Raw genomic sequence first — 24,764 nt, forward strand, 5'->3', positions numbered from 1 at the left:
TATCCAGCAGTTTATCTCCTGACTATGCTATTGAAGTATTGATTAGTACATTATATATGTATATATCATTGTCATTGCTGGTTTAATATGATTAGATTGGAGCCGGTATTCAGGAGAGCTACAGAAACGTAATGTATAAGAAAATGGTCCTATTTTCATAGATGCTTGTAGTGCTTTTAATGCCAACAGATATACACTTTGGAACAAACCCACAGTCCATATATATATATATATATATATTTTCATAGATGCTTGTAGTGCTTTTAATGCCAACAGATATACACTTTGGAACAAACCCACAGTCCATATATATATATATATATATATATATATATATATATTTTCTTTTCTTTAAGCCTATCGAATCTATTATCATTAACATCCAGGGTCCTCTCAGAATAAGTGAAAATCTATGGTTCCTCCTTGTAAAACGGTCACAACAAGAACTCTCCTTTCTATCACTTTCTTCTTCACCATGCCTGACATAAAAACAAAATTTCCAGGGACAGTTTCTTTTCAAGAACTTCTTGTCTGTGGGGAAACATTACCATAGGATTGCTTCTCTGCAGGTTACAAAATGCCATCTCATAATTTCATAAATCATCCTCATAAGCAGTGAAATTTTGTTCCTTCCAGCCATCATTTTCAATCCTCATAATATTCACCAATCATTCAACTAACAATCTATCCATCTCACTAACCTTTATCTTTGATTGGCCCTGATAAGTGGTGACTCATTAGTAATATATATATATATATATATATTACCAATGATATCCACTATTTATCCCTAAGTGTGTATTAAGTAGCAACTTGTATCCCATCAATTGCACCCAATGAATCGTTTAGAGTAGGTCTTGCATTTTCACATTAAAGAACCTTAAAAAAAAGAGTTGATATGATATAAAATCTTGGTTCACTATATCTTCAAAAATCCGTATAGTTGAAATCAATTTTCAAAGTGAATGTTTATGCTGAACTGTTTATAAGCCACAAAGGTAGTGTTTTCATCCTACCAACTATGACTGCTAGAAGTAGAAGTGTTCAGCAAGTTTTATTTTCCTACTAGCGGGTATGCCTGGTGTTGCCCGGATGTTTGCTGTGTGAGTGTAGGGGGGGGTTAGATCCAAACAAAACAAAAAAGAACTGTTAAACTTCTATAAAAAATCAGAAAAACAAACAAAAAAAAAAAACAGCGAACATGCCCGGCGTTGCCTGTGTGACAAAAAAAAAAAAGTTTTGGTAGATAGGTAGGATCGAACCCAGAACCTTGAGGTGAAGGTGGAAAATAATCCTGGCATGTTATCCGCTCACCCACGACAGCAGAGTAACAGAAATGTGTTTTAATTTAACAATAAAAACTTAATTGACAGATGCGCGAATTTAATAATAATAATAAGGTCAAATATATCCTGCAGTTAAGTTTTGCTGCGAGGCCATTTTTTTTTTGTTTTTTTGTTTTCTTTCCCAAACTTTGGCTGTTTGTTTCCCCAAGATGTTGGGGGGGGGGACCAGCTCCCTAGTGTCCCAATTAATAGCAATTGTCTGATATAAGTGGTTTCCCCCGCATTGGTCAAACCTTATTGCTTTTCTGGTCGCCCTGCCATGAGTGCCAGGGACCTAATGCTACAGATTCAGTTGCGCTTTTTTTTTATACTGAAAAGCGAAACAAAGACGCGGCGAGTGAAAAAAAAATCTAAAAAATAGCAAAAGTAAAAGTCGGCCAAATTAAAGATAGACGTGACCTCCTTTCGTAACTCGTAATTTAGAGAGTATATAAAAAGTTTAAATGAGTGACTCCACCGAGCGCGCCTCATAAAAAAGCCTTTGCCAGACCTACACAAAAAATGCACACGCTAACACACATTTTTGCTTATATATATATATATATATATACACACACCCATACATATATATATAGAGAGATATTATTTGGATTCTTCGGACAACTGTTCTCATCTCAAGCTGGTGCTACCAGATCAGGCTGTCTATTGACTTCCTGAGACGAAATGCACCTACATCGATTTTCTACTTTTGTTTTCTATTCTCCTTTGTAAAACTTAATTATGTTCTGCAAAAATAAAAACAACAGCCCCCTATCCCCCCCCTTCCACTCTCCTTTCTTTTTCTATCCCTACTACCCAACCCCATCGGTGGGGCATAAGAATACACCGACTAACCCCCCTGCAGAGAGTAAAAACCTCTCAATGGGGCCACCTGTTGGCCGTGGGTGGCGACCCGTAATGCCTAGGAAAGGGATCCTGGTGGCTGAGTAACTGATACCTAGGGAAAACAAAGGTATCAGTTGCAACACTCCACTTTGGCCTCGTACTGGGCTAGACGGGCGGTTGGACGGGCCCGATTCAATCAATCGGCTGGTCACGTCAAGCTCTAAACCTGACTAACATAACAAGAAAATCCACTCGCACTCCCCACCTTTTTACAATAAACAGATTTAGAAAGCGCTGGCTCATGGGTCAATCAACTCGCTGGACAAATAGACTTATCACGGCTGAAAAACAAATATTCTTACTAAAAAGAGGCTTTTGAAAAACTTTTCAGTAAAAATGGACGAACTACAAGTGCTTAGGTCCATCAACGAAACAAGTATACCTCCTGTGTATCCCTGTTGCTGTTGGGGCGAATGCCCCCCCCCCCAACACCTCCCATATAGGGCTCCGGGGTGGGTGGGGAGCACAAGAGAAGAAAAATTACGAACTACAAAAATGGCCCACTATAAGCCTCAAAAAAAGAAGTCGTTCAGAAGTTTCTGATCTGACTAGCTCAGACTCAGAAACTGAAATAAACAAACAAACCTTCCCGAGATTTTTTTGTAATAGAAACAATTGAAGGAGAACAATAACAAAAATGTCTGCTTTCAAAATAGAAAGAATACTGTCAAAAGGAATCAAACCCAAAACTAAAAAAAAAACCCAAAAAATGGCACACTGTTAATCGAAATAACAAACCAGAAACAAGCAACTGAAATTTACAAATGGAAACTTTTCGATGATCGAAAAATAAAAACCTACCCTCACAGAACATTGAACACTAGCAAAGGTGTAATCAGGTGCCCCCAATTAGCCCTGTTCCCCTTAGAAGAAACAAAAAATAATCTTAAAAATCAAAACGTCATTGATATCAAAAGAATTCAGATAAAAACAAGATCCGGCGAAATCATAGACACAAACACTTACATATTAACATTTGATACTCCTCAAATACCTAACAACATAAAAATAGGATATGAAAAAATAAACACTGAAATTTACATACCAAGCCCATTCAGGTGTCACAATTGTCATCGATACGGGTACCATAAAGATCGATGTACACAACCACCAACTTGCATGAGATGCGGAGACAAAGAAACACATACTGATTGTCAAAACGCACCAAAATGCGTCAATTGCCATCAAAATCATAGCGCAAACTCAAAGGAATGCGAAAAATGGAAAAAAGAAAAAGAAACTCTCAGAATAAAATACACCAAAAACATAAGTTTCCAAGAAGCCCGTAAACTAGCAGAAAACACAAAATACTCTGAGATAACAAAAAGAAATACACAGCCTAACTTTGAACCAAATAATAATACAACAAAAACAAATCCCTCAAACACCCAAATTGAAGTATTCATGAAATTACTCAACGAAATGAGAGAACTAATAGAAGACTTCAAAAAAAAACATGAAACAAACCATCACAGAAAGTAAAGATTTTTTAAAGAATATAACCGAAATAAAACAAAGTCCCCAAACTAAAACTCTACCACAAAAACCTATTAAACTCCAAACAACAGCATTCATAGAAACAACCCCTACGAAATAAAAAATAAACAGACCCCCAAAAGAACCCAACAAGACCGCTACCAATAAAAGCAAAATAAACAGATCCCTCTCAACCTCTAGATCAGGACCCCACCACCCACAGCAACCCCATTCGCGATCTGAAACCCGAAACACCCAAGCAAACATCGAAACTATGGACGTAGACATAAACACCAACAGTCCAAAACCAGAAAAAGACAAACCATGGATCATAAAATAATTCAATGGAACATAAGAGGAACAAAACCTAACTTTGAAGAAATATTACTCCTTATAAAAACTTTCTGCCCTGCTATAATTGCTCTACAAGAAACCCACCTAAAAGAAGATAATACAATTAATATAAAACGCTACTGCTCATATAACTACATAAACAAAAATTCAAACATAGCTACTAGAGGATCATCACTACTTATAAACAAAAACATCCCACAAAGTGAAATAAACCTAAAAACAAACATGCAAGCTGTTGCAATAACCGCAACATTCCATAAAACAATAACATTCTGTTCACTATACATCCCACCAAGTGAAAGAATAAAAGAAACTGAACTAAATGCCCTAATTCAACAACTACCAAAACCATTCATACTAATGGGGGACCTAAACGGCCACAACGAACTATGGGGTAGTACAAGAAATGACAAACGTGGTAAAATAATCGAAACGCTACTTAACCAAAATTAATTATGCCTACTCAACACCAAAGAAAATACATATCTACACCCAGCAACAGGCACTCTCTCAGCTATTGATGTAGCAATTTGCGACCCAACTCTATTTATGGACTACAACTGGAAAACACATGATGATACATGCGGAAGCGACCACTACCCAATTATACTAGAAAACAAAAATCCCAGAACCAGACGACAAATCCTCCCGTTGGAATTTAAAAAAGCAAACTGGGGAAAATTTCAAAACTCCTGCAAATCTAGACTGATACCAGAAGCAAACATCCAGACTGAGGATCACATAATATATTTCAACAACACACTCCTTTCCATTGAAAAAGAAAACATACCAAAAAGTTCTCCCCACTACAAAAGTCAACAAACTATGGTATAACAAAGAATGCCAGCAAGCAGCGAGAATCAAAAAACGAAGAACATTACAAACAACCATTCAACAGAACAGAACTAAAAGAGGCAATCCAAAAACCTCATGATACAGCAATAGGCCCTGACAAAATCCACTATCAATTTCTAAAAAAACTACCAAAACCATCTCTCAACTACCTTCGACAAATATACAACGACATATGGATGAACAATAACATCCCCAAAAACTGGAAAGAAGCCATAGTAATTCCAATACCTAAACCAAAAAGAGACCATTCAGATCCAACAAATTACTGACCCATTGCCCTCACCAGCTGCGTATGCAAGACCTTCGAAAGGATGGTCAATGAAAGACTAACATGGTATCTTGAAAGCAAAAACCTGATAACAGAATATCAATCAGACTTCAGGAAAAATAGAAGCCCCATCGACTACCTAATCAGATTAGAAGCATTCATCAGAGAAGCTTTTGCCAGAAAAGAACACCTTTTTCGACCTAGAAAAAGCATATGACACTACTTGGAAATATGTCATTAAAAAAGACCTATATGAACTTGGATTTAGGGGCAAAATGTCAGAATTCATTTGCAATCTCTTAAATAATAGACACTTCCAAGTAAGACTAGGCAACACGCTCTCAGCCCAAAACGAACAAGAAATGGGGGTACCTCAGGGTAGCATCTTATCCGTCACCCTTTTCAACATAAATATAAATAAAATCATTGAAAACATAAACCCTGGTACTAACTGCGCCCTATACGTGGACGACTTACTCATATGCTACTGATCAAAATGCATAACCACAACTGAATGAAAACTACAACTTTGTCGAAATAAAATGAACGAATGGGCCACAGAAAATGGTTTTAAATTCTCCAAAGAAAAAACAAAATGCATCCATTTCTGTAAACTCCAAAGAACTCACCATGATCCCATCCTAAAACTGGATAACAATATCATCCCTGTCGTTGAACAACACAAGTACCTGGGCTTAATATACGACAGGAAACTGACCTTCATACCTCACATAAAAAATCTAAAAACAAAATGTCACAAAGGCCATTAAACTGATCAAAGTCCTAGCCCACACTGACTGGGGCGCTGACAAAACCACACTACTTAAACTATACCGTTCCTTAATAAGATCCGAGCTGGATTATGGATGCTTCATATATGGGGCAACCAGAGAATCATATATAAAAGAACTAAACACAATACACCACCAAGCCTTCACCACTTCACCAGTGGAAAGCCTATACACCGAGTCTAACGAACCTCCACTGACACTTAGACGGAAAAAACTAGCCCTTCAATACTGCTTAAAACTCTCATGTCCATCAAACCCTGCAAACAATTGTGTTTTCCACCCACAACACACAAAGTTCTTCAATGGGAGAGAAAATATTATTAAACCATAATACAGCCTATGTATAAAAGACCTTCTTACAGAAGCCCAAATAGATACCACAGAAATCCATGTTTCCCTCAAACCAAAATCTCCACCTTGGCTAATTAAACAGCCATCGGTAAATTTAAAACTCAAGAATGTAATAAAATCTTCTAAATCCAACACACATCCCCTAACTTATACAAATAACTTCAATAATATATTAGAACACTATCAAAACTGGACACACATCTACACAGATGGCTCCAAAGAACTAAACAAAGCTAGAAGTGCAGCCATATCTAACAACATTATACTACAAAAACATCTCCCAGACAACTGCTCAATTTTTAGTGCTGAATCAACAGCCATAGACCTAGCTTTAGACATCATCCAAAAAACCAAGTCAAACAAATACTTAATATTATCTGATTCACTTTCAGTCTTAACTTGAACAACCCTTTAATCATAAACCTCCTGGAAAGAATCACTTTCCTTTCCAAAAACACTGACATCGTATTCTGCTGGATTCCCAGCCACATAGGACTCAAAGGCAACGAAAAAGCTGATACAGCAGCAAAAAAATCTTTAAAAATGAATATCAGCAATACAAAAGTACCTCACACTGATTACAAACCACTAATCAACAAATACATCACTTCCAAGTGGCAGGAGTCATGGAATGCCTGCAAGAATAACAAGCTCCAGTCGGTGAAGCCCAACCTCGGGAAAAGAACGGAGGGCGGGACCTCTAGCTGGGAGAAGACGAGAAGAGAAGAAACAGTAATGACAAGACTTCAAATAGGACACACCAGGATCACTCACTCATACCTGTTAAAAGGCGAAGAGGCCCCATTCTGTGTGTCATGTCATGAGCTTTTCACAGTGAAACATATCCTGATAGACTGCGTGGATCTCCAGCAGATATGAATGAGGTACTACCGTGAAGGTAGTCTGAAAGATCTTTTTCACAGAGTGGATCCTGGCAATATCCTGAAATTCCTAAGAAAAACAAGATTATATATAACAAAATCTAAAACCCTAATAAACATCAAACAAACATAACCAAATAAGTACTTCAGAAAAAACTAAAACCCAAATAACAAACAAAATACAACCAAACAACCTTTCCAGCAAAATCAAATACCTAATAAACAACAAACAAACTTAACAAAATAACCTCCTCAGCATTAAATAACTCACAAAGGTTGATATGCTGGTTAAATAACCCATCCATTCATCCATCCATCTCATCTCAAATGTCATTTTCACTATGTTTCAGTTGATGTAACTTCCAACCTTCTTTATGTGTATTTTGTCAGAATTCTGGAATTTGGACGGAATTTCGAATGGAACCCTTTATTTACTTCATGGGAGTAGCATGCTCTTGTTCCGTCAGCCATGACTGGATAGAGGTCTCGTAAGTAGTTTGCAATTATAATTTTTGGTTATCTACACTGAGAATTGAACCTTCAACCTTCAGAAGAATATCACTTTTACAATTACCAAAAATTATAATTGTGAATTACTTAGGAGGCCTTTATCCAGTCATGCCTGAGAGAACAAGATTATGCTACTCCCATGAAGTAAATAAAGGGTTCCATTCAAAATTCTTTTCAAATTCCTAACTTCGACAGAAACATTCCTGAGTTCAACAAGAAACACTTAAAGAAGGTTGGAGGTTACATCAATTGAAACGTTGTGAAAATGACATTCAAGATGAGAACAGTAGTCAGAAGAATCCAAATAATATGAATAACCATTCCTCATCTCAAAAATTCAGACAAGTTTTTTTTTTAGTTAGTATTGTCTATAGTGAGGATTGAAACTACAAGTTTAAATCCATTACTTCTTTCCCCCATGACTAATTTTGATAATCTTTCTTTTTTTTTTTTGTTAAGCCCCAATTATATTTTATTCATTTCTAAAAATTTTCGTATTTTTATCATTTTATTTAATCTCCTTTTTTTTTTTTTGTTGTTGTTGTTGCTTTTGCTGCGCTTGTCAGATCTGTCGGACGGGGTTGGTTACTTGACCAGTTAAGATCCGCCCGACAACATGACTGGACATGTCACCATCAAACTAGGCTTTCCAGCACCTGAGCCTATCGTCCCCACCTTCTTTATTGGTAAACTGGATTAATTGCCTACTTTACTGGATAAACTTAATATCATTACCATTCCTGCCGCCACCTCTGTTACCAACATTTTATATCTATAGAAAAATGGAATGTGTGTGTGCATATACATGCATCCATTTTTTTTTTTTTTTTTTTATATATATATTTTATTTTGATCTCATAGGTCTTATCTCCAAATGAATTTGTATGGAACTATTTCTTGCCTAAACTTGCCTTATAAAAAATAAATGAAATGACACTAATAATTTCTTTGGACATAATATATCTCGCCGTGTAGCTGATAAATTATTTTGTTTTTGTTGTTTTCAATTTTTTTTTTCTCTTTATCTTTGTATTAATAAAATTGCGTGACAACTTCTCATGTGTCTGTGTTTCTTGTATCAACATATCTTTGATAATTGCACGTTAAATTTTAAATGGATTGTTTCTTGAAATCAAAAATGCAATAGTGAAAAATAAAATGAATTGTTTTAAATCCTATTTTCAAAAAATAATTTACTGACAATATTAAATCCACCAAAATTCATTTTCGTTTATTTGGTCATTTCCCCCTGCATTAAAAAACTAAAATAAAGAAAAATCTGTATGATGTACAAAAGACTAAATTTATTGGAAGTGAAAATAATTTTTGAATTAAAATTGTTTCATTTTTATTTGATAAACAACTTATTTTGAACAAAAGAAGTTCATTAAATTAACTATTAATCAAATTGTAATTACATTTTTCTAAATTTATTTTTAAACATAAGCGTAAATTTTTAACTAAAATTTAACAAAATTTCTAATTTGGAATGCCTGGTGGAAACTTTGTCTTACACCACCAATGGTAGATTAAGTAACTTCTTTGTGTCAAGTGGCCTTTTTTTAGTATTGCAAGACAGATTAGTTTAGAGGGTGAAAATGGGTAAATATAGTGAAATTCTCCTCAATTTCAACTTGCAATATCATGTTTATTTTTTTAGTTGATAAAATTTGAACGGAATCAAAAATGCATGATTTTTTTTCTCTTTTGACATTTTTTTTATCTAGATTATTTCAAGCTATGTTATGATTTTTAGTGAAAGGTGATTTATTTTTTATATAAATGTTGCTATTTTTTCAAATTTGGTGTACACAATATTGTGTGTGCCTTTATATATATATATATATATATATATATATATATATATATATATATATATATATATATATATCTTCTATAATATAAAGCTGAACGTCTGTGTGTCTGGTCATGAATAGGCTCCTATATGGTTGACTATTTTAAAAAAACTGATCACATATAATGATAGAAGATGGAATGGGTATGTTTGATCTGGCATATGATGATTCATTAAAATTGTGGGGTGGAATACGCGCCTGGTCCACAAAGTATGAAAATAAAAAATTGAAAAATTGGAAAAAAAAAAACGTTTACAAGTGTTTTTGATATAGATGTACATAATAATACTTTGATAAGTATGTTTTAACTTAAATAGGGATGGTATAATAAAATTGTAGGGTCTGCGTTCACGCCTGGCCTCCATAGAATGGTAATAGGCACAAACTTTAATAAAGACTTTTCATATCTATCTACGTAAGTATACTTTGATAATTATGTTTCAGTTTGAAGAAATATGGTACAATAAAATTATATTATGGGGTTTATCTATTTTATTTTTATTTTCATCATATTTTGCTTTCGTTTTGATACCCCCAAATTCGAAGCCATCTCTTTACAACCCTTCCTTTTCATAACTTATCATACTTTCATAAATCAGAGTCCATTTTCTGTTGGCCGTTTTTGAACCCAGTCAAAGACGGGTACTTTTGCTAGTATGTGTGTATGTATGTATGTTTATATATATATATATATATATATATATATATATATATAATCCCATCTAAAAAAAAAAATAAATAAATAAATAAATAAATAAAAAAGCCACACATTAACATGTTCAGCTTAACCTTCACAAAAAATCCAAATATCCTTGAAAATTTCTATATAAATAAAAAAAGTAGATGTGTGTGTGTGCTTGTGTAAATATTAAACCGATAAACTCTTAAACTAGTGGTCATACAACACTGAAATTAACAGGAAATAGTAATTATACATCAAAGATAGCTTATAACGAGTCCTATCTTTGGATGGATGAATAATGTATACAGAAATGTCAGTAAGTTGAAATGTAAAATGTTCATTTCAATTTTCCCATGTATTTCTATTAGCTTTGTGCATGCACAAATTCATTCATAGCTTCAAGTGGTTTGATTTTAAATCTTATCTCGCTGTTGGGTTAGCTCAAACGGTAGGGAACACAGTTGGAGTGCTAAATGAAGGAATGAGTCTAAAGAGCAAAATGTTTTCGTTTCGATTCTAGCTGATGGCACCCAAATCATTTTTTATTTTAACTTTTGAAATCGGTACTATATATATATATATATATATATATATATATATATATATATATATATGCACACATATACATTACTATATGCATATACATACAGTGCCGACAAAAAGAAAGTCCACACCTGTAATTTTTTTAAAAGCTGCAAATTTAAACTAAATTTGATGTAACTGTTTAAACAACATATACCTCATTTGATTCGCCTTTTATTCCTCTATAATGTTACCTGTTCATATTTGACTTTTAATTGAAATATTCTAGTGTTCATGTCAATTTAAAAAAATAACTTCAAATTGAGGAGGCAAAAAGAAAGTCCGTAGCAACAAATTCGCTTAAAACCAGCTTAAATTATCGCCCCTAAATCAGTTTAAAATATCCACTAACAGGCAACAAAGCATCTCTAAACATAATTTTTGTTGTTCCAGGTTACACAACGTAACATTTAGTCCATATGCCACGACTTTCTCTTGGTGATCCTCAGGAGCTCATTAATCTCCACCTTTCTGGTTTATCCAATCGAAAAATTGGCCGCAGATTGAAATGTGATGAGAAAACGGTATGAAAGACTGTGCAAAAGCACCAAAACACCGGCAGTGTTTGTGATGCCCCTAAATCTGGTCGTACTAGAGTTACTTCTAACAGGGAAAGCCTAAGAAACAGATTTGAAATGGCTCCCCAAATCCAACAACAGTGCAATCTTATTAAAAAGTGCTCTCTTTCTACTGTCAAGAACAGATTAAAGGAATTTAATTTGTAAGGGTATGTTGCAAGACGCAAGCCAATGATTTCTGTAAAGAACAGAAAGCGCCGTCTGGACTTTGTCAGATGCAATGAAGACCATGACTCTTCATATTGGTCAAAAGTGCGTTTTAGCGATGAAAGCAAGTTTAATAGGCTAGGAAGTAATGATAGGCAGTACGTCTGGCGGAGGAAAGATGAAGGATTTAATCCTAGGGGCTCAGTTTCAAAGCTGCAAGGTGGTGGAGGTTCAGTTTTGGTGTGGGGCATTAGTACCAATGGTCCAGGGCCTATAGTTCGCTTGCAAGGTCGAATTAATTCGACCAAGTACATTAATATGTTGACTGAGCATTTTCTACCCTACTTTGGTCGAAATTTGGATGATAATCCCATCTTCATGCAGGATAATGCTCCCATTCACACAGCTGGCAATGTGAAGAGGTTCCTGGAAGAGCATGATATTCCATGTTTGGATTGGCCTGCACAATCTCCAGATCTCAATCCTATCGAAAACGTATGGCATTACATCAAGCAACAGCTACACAATGATAAAATTTCAAATTTGGAAGAACTTTGGATAAAATTTAAAGAAACGTGGGAAGCCCTTTCCCTGAGTATTGCTGCAGTCTAATTCAAGGAATTCCCAAAAGATTGCGGGCTGTCAAATTGCAGAAGAGCTTTGCTACTAAATATTAACAGGTTCATTGTGTTCCTGTTGTATTTGTATTGCATGAATGTCCTAAAGTTACATTTAAATAACAATTTTCCATTGTGCGGACATTCTTTTTGCCTCCTCAATTTGAAGTTATTTTTTTAAATTGACGTTAACACTAGAATATTTCAATTAAAAGTCAAATATGAACAGGTAAAATTATAGAGGAATAAAAGACCAATCAAATGAGGTATAGGTTGTTTAAACAGTTGCATTAAATTTAGCTTAAATTTGCAGTTTTTGAAAAAATTAAAAGTGCAACCTTTCTTTTTGCCGCCTGTGTATATTATTCAATAGAGAATTGGCTCTGTAATAATAAATACAAAATCTGCATGAATTAAAATATATTTAAGCGTATTTTACGACCTGACAAGACCAGACACCTACCACTAGTTAGTGAATAAAATACTAAAGAAATAATTAACTTTTTTTGTACAAGGGAGTTTCCACTTATCAAAGCCCGGAGGCCACTCGAGGATAAGGGTTAATAAGTGTACAATGGTCAAAGGGAACATGTAATAATCATTAGTAGTGGAAATTTGGTAAATTGGATTACTTAAGGGAATGGCTCATCAAGAACTTGTTCATGTTGGACTTGAAGACGACCATATTGTAGTCAGTTGGAAAGCAGGAAAATGGAACAGAGTTCCACAAGTGTGCAGTTCTAAGAAAGAAGCTTTGTTCATGGAATCTACTTTTAGGTTTAGGCACAGATAAAAAGTGGTTTCAGCTAGACAAGTGTTTTTCATGAAAGTTAGGACAGAGTTGACCATAGATTGGAGCTCAGACAAGCACTTGCCATGAAAATAATGATAAAGCAGAGACGGACTCACAATATCTCTTCTGTGGGAAAGAGGTTGCAGGGAAGAGAAAACGGCATCCCCTACTAGGCTACAAAGTCTATTTTGAACTCTGTCAAGGCAGGATAAGTTCTTTCTAGCAGTTCCTGCCCAGATGTGGCAACAGTACTCCATCTTTGGATGTATTTGGCTCTTATACAAGTAGAGAATTGAGATATCTACTGGAACGGTAGAATGATCCCAGAATTTTTGCAGCAGACTTGGCAACGGATTTAATGTAAGTGTTCCATCTCAGATCAGGAATAAAGGTTAGGCCTAGAAGCTTGTCAAAACATGGAGCCTCCCCATGATAAGAGCCATTCATTTCGATTGATGCCAGACAGGGATCAGAGCATTGATGATGTAAAGATAGAAGCTTGGTTTTAGAAGCATTAAAATTAACCAATCACCTTTCCCCATTGCATCACATGATCAAGATCAGAGGAGAGAGAATCAGAGAGAATGTGATCATTTTACAGCCTTTGATGTGCTGCCATAGATGGTAGTGTCATCAACATAAATGTCTACAAATGATCTTAGGATGTGATTTGGGACATTATTTATGTTGATCAGGAAAAGAGTTGGGCCTAGGATGGACCTCTGACGGACTCCAGCATTAATACTGTGAGCTTCTGATTTCTGCCTCTCAACCACTACTCTTATGAATCTATCAGAGAGAAATGATTATTGACAAATTATTTTTGTATGTACTTACATAGTTTAAATCTGTTTTCTTTATTTTTTTAGTATTAAAAAAAATACCTTGCTGTCTGTGCTATAAATCACATTAAGAAGATTCAATATGTTAGCTGTCGAAATGAATTTTATATTAATAAAGTTACAATTATGTCATTTTACAGTAAGATTTTGTCCAATGTTCGCACTGACTTGATCTAATAAGTATTGCTTCTATTTGTAAGGTTTTTTTGTCACTTGTTCAAAGCCTGAATTTTTTTTTAGTTATAATCTGTGACAATTGGCTTCTGAACTAATAACATCCAAAACATTAAATTTTCTAATCTGCAATGAACTTTGGACAACTATATTGCAGTGGCTAATAATTGAGCTACTAAAATAAATTTGATCATGTTTTGTAAAGATGTACGTGCTCACATGAAAGGTTTTTAGACATAAAAGTAAAATTTTCATTTGAGATGCTTATATAGCTAGATCAATGTCGATAAATTGTTAAACAAAAATATTTAAAATTGTAGGATGACAGTGTTTACATGATTTTTTTTTTTTTTTTTTTTTTACTTATTCTCGGTTCTTTAAAAATTAAAAAAAAAAACTGAAATAAGATTTCTGATTTTTTTGTCTTGCAGGTTGAGTGGTAACTCTTCATTTGACCACCACCTAATATTAAGTAATACTTTCCCAGGAGGGACTACCACCAAACCTATTCAAAATGGCCACTTGCAATCAGACGAACCACTACGCAGTACCATGCCGAGCAACTCTGCCTCAAACAGTAATGAAACAGGACAACCTTACAACCATAATCCTACACCTCAACAAGATCCACAACAGCAGCCCATGTATTATCCTCAGTACCATTATCTTTACCCAGCCGAAGAAAATGGTACCACTGATGGCCATGAAGTGAATAACTACAATGGTCACAACCATGTGATGTATTCAGGCATGAGTGGAGGTACCCACCCAGGGCACCATTATGGAGTTGTCCAGGGTGGCGGGTTACATGAAGCCGAAAATGATCAGTGGATAGCACCAGGTAGTAGCCAGGGGTACTATCAAGAAAACTTCATGCCAGATCACTTGCCAGCTGGTGGTGGTGGTGGTGGCAGTAGTGGAGTTGGGGGAGATGGAGATTATTATTCTCAGATCCCCAATTCCATGTCCTATGATGGGCAGTCTTTTGTTCCTGGCCATATGCAACCTTATCAGACTAATGGTGTTGGTAAGTAATAACCTTTTTTAATTCATAATAAAACTAAGCTGGAACAAATTTAGATTTAGCACTCTGATTATACTTGTAGTTGAAAGATATAGGTTTAGTGTGACACCACAGCTGGGAGATGGGGGGGGGGTAAATGGTAAGGTTTATAACGAAAAAATGATATACTTACCATGTTGCCTAAAATATATATTCCTTTAGGAGTGAATACTATATATAGAAATATATCAACGTAAACACATACCCTATATATATATATATATATATATATATATATATATATATATATATATAGAGAGAGAGAGATAAAGATTTATACCTCCTGTATATATTTGATAAAATTTAAATATTTCATTTCATATTTGACTATTTTGATATAAAATGATTGTAAAAGTTATAAGGTTATTTTCTGGAGTATACTCAAATGTTTAAAAAAAATAAAAAAATAATTCATTAATGTTTAACAGAAATTTCCCTTTCTCTTATTCTTACTACTACAAATAACAATATTACTTAGGAGTTCCAAACCTTCTGGGTAGAATTGCACTATGTTTGGCATAAAAGAACCCTTGGGATATCACATAATAAAATTAAGAATATTAATAATGCTACATTTGGGTAACATTTTGGATGTGTTTTTTTATACTTTCCCATTCTCAAGATTATAAAATACATTTTAGATTTTCATCTTTCTTGTTAGTAACACTGTTACTGTCACATGTTTTATTTGTTTTACTATTAAAAATTAAATTTTTATCACAGATGTGAATTCACATCCTCATCTGCACAGATCTCCTCCAGATGAAAACCGTCCTGTTCCTACGTCTGGTGGAATGGAAATTTCCCACCCCCAAACTAATGGCTACACCAGACCTGGAGAGACTGAACACCCAATCACATCCAACTGGGACCAGCTAAATGGATACAAGGTTCAATATCGGAAGCCAACAGAGTCTGTTATGAGTCCCCACAAGAAGGAACGTCCACGCAGTGCTTCCAGCAGTCGTGAATCTAGTCCTCAGAAACCAGAAAAGGAATTTATTCGAATTGGTATTTATTGAATTTAATCTTTTATTGCAAAAAATTATGAATTTTACATGTTAATACATATGAAATCCTTATATCTAAAGAGTATTAAGTGTCCATATTTATAAGTATACTAGCCTGAGTGCCCGGGTGTTTGGAGGTGAGTATTTAGCAAAAACAAAATGGTAGTAGGCAGGCACGCTCAAACATGCACCGCGAAAGAGGAAAAGAACATGAAAAAAAAACGTGACGCCAAACCGGAAGTGGTGAAGGTTTAAATTAAGGCTCGTCAATCAAAAAGAGGGGACCACTTTCGAAAATATTGGCGAAAAAAGTGAGATCTCCCTGTAGAAAAGTGCCCAGTTGAGAGTGAAGGAGTTAATGTTTTTAGCCAATTTTTCAATATTTGTCGTACGAAGGGTCGAGCTTCAAAATGATACTGATCTCGTCGAAAGTTTCAGGCAAACATACATACATTACATACGTACATGTAAACAGACAGGTGAGATTTATTATAATTATATGGTACAAGTATCTCTGCAAATCTACCATTCACCCATTCATGGAGTCTTCTTGGTCTTGAGGCGGCATTCACCCCAGATCGGTTAAGCCGGCTCCTTCTAATGAATTCACCGCATTCCGCACAAAAACTAACCAAGCTCGGCGAGCCAACACTGACACTATTGACAGTCAATGGCAAATACCGTGAATTATTGGACCCAGAATCGGTTCAGTATTTTGCTTAATCATTCTGAGCCACGTTTTAAGAGAATCTGGATTGATGGCTTCTACAATGAGATTGATTCATTGACATGGAGTTTTGTTGCCGGCACTAGCTTCTCCCTCTCAGAGTGCAAAAAAAAAAAAAAAAAAGAATTTCTAACCTAATAAGTCCTGCACTATCTACCAAACTTCAGCCTCTGTCACATCCCTACAGAGGTGTATCTCTGTGCTTCTTTTATAGGTGCTTCCACGGATTGTGTTCCAATAAACTTTCTGCATTTTTACCTCCTTAATGTAAATACCTCGACCCACCCAATTAATTGCTAAATTCTACCCCTTCACTGTAGATGTCTCTAGACGCCGGAAGATTCTCTACTCTGATAGCTTCTTTCTTTGGAGCTTTTGGAATTCTCTTCCTGTTTTGTGTTGCTACTCACACTGCCAACACGCAGACATTTAAATATAATGTGAACAAACATCTTGCTGCTCAACTCCCCCAAACAGGTTCCTCTTCCTCTGAATCTGGTTCCTAGTACAGTAACTCTTTATGCTTCAGTGGCAACATGCCTTGTTTGGAGGTGAATAAACAAAATCTCAAAATATTTATTTTATTAACTTTTCTTTTCGGAAAATATGCTTAAATATATTTTAATTCATGCAGATTTCGTATTTAATATTAAAGAGCCATTTCTTTGTCGAATATTATATTGTACATAATATATAGTACTGATTTCAAAAGATTGAAGAAAAAAAAAGACTTGGGTACCATCAGCTAGAATTGAAACTAAACCATTTAGCACTGCAGTCGCGTTCCTTACAATTTGAGCTATCGACAGTTAGATAAGATTTAAAATTAAATCACTATTTTCATTAATTAATCAATATTTTCATTCCGTTACAGGTATGTACATAATACAGATATTGTTTTTTTGTTTTTTAAACAATATGGCGATAATTGTGAAGAAGCACCAAATGTCGAATAAAATGAAGAAAGCTTGATTATATATATTTAAAAACATTTTTTGGAATGGTTTGAGATGAGGTTTCATAATTTATGCATTTATATTTTTGCAGACTGTTGTCCTCATCTTCATAGCTGTAGTTTCACCATGTTGCGACCAACTCCTCCTTCGGCCTTCTTCAGGTGATTAACTGCAATGGGATAATGATTCTGTGTCTTGTAACTGTATCCCCAACATGGTGAGACAACAACTACGAAAGGCAGTAATTACTGGGGATACAGTCACTGCCTTATTATCCCATCGTGGTTAATCACCTGAAGAAGGCCAGAGGATGAGTTGGCCGCAACGTGGTGAAACAACAACAACTATGAAGATGAGGATAACAGCCCGCAAAAGAATGAATACACAAAGTTTGATTACATATGTAGATGGTTTGTGAAAAATTCCATAATTTTTGTTATGCAATTCATACTTTTTACCATATTTTTTTATTTGTTGCTTTTTTTACGGTTTTAAGGTAAACTGATTTTTTTGTTTTGTTTAATTTTTTTATTTTATTTTTTTTTCTAGGTGGTAGCACTGATCAAAAATCTCTAGCCCAGCTTCAGATACTCTATAAGAGCCGTGGTCGCAAACTAGAGGAATTGACCAAAGAATTAACATCTGTAAAACAGGAAAACGCCAGAGAAGTTTGTCTTCTCCAGCACAAGGTTAGCTCTGCTGAGGATGAATGCGAGGCATTGAAGAACAGTCTGAAACAATGCCAAGATTTGCTGACTGAAGCAAAGTCAGACAACACGCAACTGATGACTCGTATGGAGACCTCGGAGGCCCTTATCCAGGCTCTCAGCAGTTGCAAAGAGGAACTACTTGGCAAGCTTGTTGCTGCGGAAAATGCTGTTGAATCTCTGAACCACCAGCTTAAAGAACTGGGCAAAAGTGAAACACTTGAAAGAGCTAGACAGCAGCATGACAGCATAGTGGAGAGTCTGCAATTGCGGCACCAGAGGGAGGTTATACTGCTTAAAGAAGAAATTGATGCCTTGACGAAATGTTCGAATAACAGTAAAGAAGAAATTGTATTGCTCAAACGACAACTGGCCGATTCTCTAAAAAATATTGACAATGCTCACATTAGCAAGGCAGAAACTATCAATCGCTTGACACGTAGCCTGGAAGAAAGCCAGAGGCAAAACCAATACTTGCTTCAAACATCACAGTCACCTTTGACAAATCAACAGATAGTTGAATTACAAAATCGACTCCAGCAATCTGAAGCTGCTAAGATTATTCTCAAAGAGAAATGTGATGGTCTTGGAAATGAAGTAAAAATGTTACGACAAGAGTTAACCATGTTTGAGTCTGCTTCAAAATTGGGTGTTTTCGGCCCGGGGGAAAACAAACAGTCCAGCTGCGATCCCGAAGACTCATTTGAAGAACTTGCCATAAAGAAGAAGTTGAATTTTGCAACTCCCGACACTACCATCAATGAGGACTCTGGTGTAGACTCCCAATTGCAAGGGTTGAAGCATCAACTCCAACAATGCTTTACAAACACTCGCGAGCAGCATGCATATTTCGATCAGTTGATGGAGCAGCTCACGGCCTACCAGAAAGAGGCTCACAGTTGGCAGTCGAAATACATCCAATCTGAATCTGTTGTGCGGGAACTTACAGAGAAATTGTCACGTTTAGAGAAGATACAGAATAGTGTGGATAGCAGAGAAAGTGGTGTTGTTCTGCCTGAGAGAGAGAATGATGATTTACAACATTCAAAAGTGGAATGGTTAGAATCTAGGAACAAGGAATTAGAAGAAAAACTTGAACGAATTTCTGAAGAGCATGCGGCCGACAAAGCTGATGCACTGGAACAATGCAAGAAGACTTATGAAACTTTTCAAGATGACGTGAAGGACAGATTGAAGCTGGATTTGCAGTTGGAATATGATTCTAAGGAAGCGGCCCTCATTGCAGACTATGAAGAGAAGGTGACAAGATTGAAAACCGACCTGGAAGTAGTCGAGCATCGTGAACATAATTTGAAAGAGCTGTATGTCTGTGTCTGCCAGGAGAAAAGCCAGCTCGAAGACAACTTTATCGAGGAATATAAAAAGAAACTTGAGGTCGAAGTCGGTCGATTACAGCTTGAATACGAAAGAAATAAAAGCGAGAATGCCGAAAAGAATAATGCTGAAGTTCAGTGCGTTCTTTTTAAAGACAATTCATTTTCAGTTGAATTGTCAGAAGCAAACGTCTCCAGTGAGGTACGAGAGCACCTTCTGATTCAAGTTCGAAATGAAGTTGCGGCAGAAAGAGCCCAAGAGCTAGCTACTCAACAACAAGAACTAACAGAATATTTCAAAACAAAAAAGGCTCAGGAGATGCAGGAAGACACAGAGAAAATTTCAAAGGAAGTTATGTTGACAACTAAAGAAAACTCTGACCAAATCAAAGAGAGTTTAGTCTCTGATGAAGGAAACTGGCTGGATCAGTCGAGAAATAGAGAGCTGCATGAAAGGATCAAGGCTGAATTACTTGTTGAGTTTGAAGCCGAGAAAAAAGAAGAATGGAAGGTGCGAGAAGCTGAACTAAAAAAGGGTCACCTGGAAGAAATAAAGGAACTGCAAATAAGGCTAGATCAAAAGACATCCGAGGTTCAAAACATGCCACTTTCTCCTGAGTCTCTCAAAGGACAGCCCAATAAGAATGTGAAGTCTGCTGTCGATGCAGCCATGGTTGAATGGCAATTGCATCAAAAGAAGAAAGTAGACGCAGAAGTGAAGAAACAGTTGAGTGTAGAAGTGAAGAAGCAGTTAGACATAGAAAGAGAACAATGGGAGAAAGAGAGAACTTTAGCTGTTGAGAAAGACGTGAAGAGACTTTTAGCGATTGAGAAATTAAAATTGCAGGAGTCAGCCGAAGAAGAGAAAAAAAAATTGGTTGTTGCTGCTGTGGATACTGCACGTGAAAAATGGTTCAATAGCCAGGAAAATGAGCGCATGAAGATTTTGAAGACTTTGGAATCAGAGAGAGCAGAAATGAAAAAACAGCAAAAGGTGAGTTACCCTTTTTTCTTGTTTTTTTTTTTGTTTTTGTGGGTTTTTTTTTGTATTTGTATCTTTGCTCACAATATTTTAATTTATTTCGATATTTTATTTTTAATGTATTCGCAATGTATTACATAGACAACTAGCTGTACCTATTCTGTGTTGCCCAGGTTGCAATAAAATCATTTTAGATTTTAATTCTTAACTTTTTAAAATCTCATATGGAAAAGGGAATAAAATTTTAATTGTAAGGTAGACAACTCCTATTCTTGAATTAAAAACAAAAAATGAATTATCTTCTCCATGATGAGTTTTATTTTTAGGTGATTATTTAAATGTTTCATATTATTAGTCACATGAACTAACCAGGAATAGAGTACAAGGCAATTACATAATCCAGGCTGCAATTTTTTTTTTCTAAAATCAAAAAAACTATATATATTAATTCACATAATAGTGTACCTAGGATTCGTTTTTGACAGCCTGATAACTCTTGCTCCCTTTTTGTCCTTTCATCCTCACATTCTATGAGCAATGTTTCTGACAAAGAAGGAAGAATTGCTATTTTCTAGGTTGGAATCTAACACTTACTGTTGGCTAGTTTTTGACCTTGAAATGTTTTTTACATCAAATGGCTTCATGCCTTGTCTGAAGTGATTTCTATAATTTAAAAAAATTGATTGTCATTTAATGTATCTTTGTTGAAAATTAGTTGAAATAAACATTCCCAGATAGATTCATAATATTGTGATACTCTTAAAGATGGAGGTTTACCAAAGAGCCATTTATTTTCTTGAGTAATTACTGCCATAACTAACTGCTGTTGACTATGAAAAGAGGTTATCAATATGATATATGAAAATGAAACCTGATCATTGAGGAAGATTAGATTATATGATCGATAGGTAATGTTACTTCAGAGGAAGATTAAATATGAACAGTATAGAGAGATGTGTACAGAATAGAAAACTTTGTTGGTTTGTTTGTATTGAAAGAATGGATGAAATCCTTCGGTTAATAGATGTAGTAGCAATACACATGAAAAAATTGAAATAGCTTAAAATATTTCAATATTGGTATCTATAGAAAGAGCTTGATGAGCTAAGAAAGAATCTTTTTAAATTTTTTTAATCTGATTAAAATTAAGGAAGTTATGACTATTTTTGTGCCTCACACGTTTGGATATTTTCCCCTCTTTAAGACCATATGCGTTTTGTCACATTTTTTACACTACTTTTTCAGTAAAAATGTTATATCTTTGTTAAGACAGAAGATTAAGCAATGAAATTTACCATATAAATGTATTTTTGTGCTAGGAATTAGAATATGCTACTGAAAATCTCAAAAAATTAATGGTTTCCAAATAATCTGCAGTAAATGCACATAAATATGCTGCAATTGCTTAAAAATGACATGTATTCATTAAAAGAAAAGAAGTTAAAGAACTCAAAAGTTGAATTGTAATGCATTTTATGTACAAATAACTAAAATCGAAATCCATGACTGTTTGAAAAATGAATATATTGCAATATTTCTTTGGTATTATTGTAGATTAATTCCTACCGTTAACCCCCTCACCCCATCTGACCACCTCTCCAAAATATGTGATTTTACCTTTGTAGGCAATTACGTGTGAATACCTTAAAAAAAAGTATTATTTTAGAATTTAATGTAAAAATGATTCCCCATTTTGAGCCATTCTAGCGTTTTAGGGCAGTTAATCATTGTTTTTTCTATTGGAGATAAATCCTGTGCGCCTTTTTTTTTTCTAAAGATGATTATGTGTAATTTTAAGAGGGTCTTTGTGCAATTATGAGAGGATGGGAAGGTTGCCACTCTGACTTTGGGTTAATGATAGAGCTAAGGAAAATTATGTGTGAACACCCTGAAGACTTGATAGAAACAAAACAAAAACAATTTTAGAATTTAGAGTGGGGGTTAGTTTCACATAAATTTAATGTAAAATAATTCACCATTTCGATACTATTCTAGCGTTTTAGGACAGTTCACTAATTTATTTTTTTATAGATGATAAATGGTCCACTTTTCTTTAAAGAAGGATTTTTTATTTTTATTTTTATTTTTTTATTTTAGACACTTATATGTAGTTTACCAAGGAACTTTGTTTGGTGAGGAGCTTGCCACTTAAACTTAGCGTTATTGTTAGGGCTAAAGAAGGTTTTAAGAACAGGAGGCTTGCCACTCGTTTTTTTTTTGTTTTTTGTTTTAAGAAGACGTTTGACCCCCATATTTACAGTTAGTGGGTCATAACTATTGGCTTTTGAAAATGTTATGCCTTAGATTTTGGAGATCAAATTACTTTTAATGAAATTTATTTTTGTTTGTTTGTCATAATTCTTAAGGAGTGTGAAACTTAATAAGAATTACGACAAACAGACAAAAATAAATTTAAAACAAGTGACGTTACTCACAGAAAACGTGACGTTTGGAAAACTTAAGTATTTTTGCCCACTTATTTAAATCTCAAAAAATATTTTTTCCTAAAGCTAACAAATCATTCACAAATTTTTGATAAATTTGGTTTTATTTTCAGTTAAATTTCTTGTCCGAGTGACACATTATTTCGTTAAACTTTCCAGTTTAAGACGTTTTTTTTTTGTTGTTTTTTTTATTTCTCTACCTGAACTTTGGGCCAAGATCACAGTATGCTACACTTCGCCTTTTCTGTCCTCTATCAGTGAAGGAGAAATCCTTCGTGACCAAGAAAATTTTTATGTTTGTTTCTATCCAGATTGACCCTTTTTGGGAAGCTGGATTTTCCTCACATTAACTGACCTTATGTCTAACTGTCCTCATGGGGAGGCAAGTAAATAGGAATTTAACTAGAAACTGAGCACCTCCTACAAATATTTAAATATTGATTTTGTATTTTTTTTTTTTAATTTTTTTATATATATATATATATATATATATAATTGGTTAGATTAATATCCATTCGATTATAATCCGCTGAAAAAAATTGTGAAAAACAATATATTGGCGGCGAGAGGGGGGGGGGTACTGCTCGCACACGTGAAGCAAAATAATCATATTTCACATTTTCGTTTTTTTTTTGTTTTTTTTTTTTAAACAAAACACTGTTTAAAAACGAATGTAAGGGATAAAAGTGCACACGTTACATATTTGTTTTTCAACCATATTTTTTACATTTAACCAAAAATAATGCTGGATTGCTTTAAAATTATATATTCTGATAACCGAATAGCTCTAGTTAAGCTAATTATGTTCTGATAATATGAGCTCCAACTAAATATGTAAGAAAATTTTTTTATATTCATATTTTCATTTTTTTTTTTTTTTTTTTTTTTTTTTTTTTTTACTTCGTTCTGGAATAAAAAACAAAACAAAAATGTTTGTTTACAGTAAAGTAATTAATATCCGCGATAGTAACTGCTGCTGCTTCTACAGATCGTTTTTAGATACTTTTTAAAAATAGAACGATTTTTTTTCCAGGTATCATGATTTTAAATTGCTTGGTACCACAAGAGAAAGCTGGTTACATTTTTATTTTTAATGGATAAATGTAGTAAAAAGATTGATTTATTTAACAGTGGACGCCCGAAGAAATTTTTTTTTTTAATTTTCCAAACTCGTAATGTTGAAGTCTTTTTTTTTTTTTTTTTTTTTTTAACACAAAATGAGCTATCAAAAGAATTTTGGACAACCGAATATATTAAAAGGGATATCTGTTCTAGTTAATTTCCAAATTTCATGACGAAATTCTTAAGAGAAATGCGGTACGGCCGTTTACAAATGGGGGGGGGGGACATTACAAAATCTTACCAAAAATGCTGCTTTATGATAACATTTTTATCACTTTATTTGTTTAAAACTCTTAAAATATATAATGTACATTATTATTTATTATTAATTATCCAAAGCGTTTTATCATCTGTGTCTATTGCTAGATGTAGAATAGTTGAGGTAGTAGGATCAATTGGCAGGAGAAGGCTAAAGAAAGATATCTTTATCC

General features: G+C 34.5%; 1 protein-coding gene across 2 annotated transcripts in view; it reads left to right on the forward strand.

Moving 5' to 3' along the window:
• Positions 1-24,764, forward strand: part of LOC145277730 (uncharacterized) — a 146,238-nt gene that overhangs the window by 106,975 nt on the left and 14,499 nt on the right. For both annotated transcript variants that reach the window (XM_080129434.1, XM_080129435.1), the window contains exons 4-6: positions 14,420-15,015; positions 15,775-16,062; positions 18,294-20,779. In XM_080129434.1, the coding sequence (XP_079985560.1) occupies positions 14,420-15,015; positions 15,775-16,062; positions 18,294-20,779 (3,370 nt within the window). The remainder of the gene's footprint in view (positions 1-14,419; positions 15,016-15,774; positions 16,063-18,293; positions 20,780-24,764) is intronic.

This window comes from Euprymna scolopes, chromosome 6 (genome assembly GCF_053919585.1).
Source record: "Euprymna scolopes isolate OS-2025 chromosome 6, ASM5391958v1, whole genome shotgun sequence".
NCBI classification, from domain to species: domain Eukaryota; kingdom Metazoa; phylum Mollusca; class Cephalopoda; order Sepiida; family Sepiolidae; genus Euprymna; species Euprymna scolopes.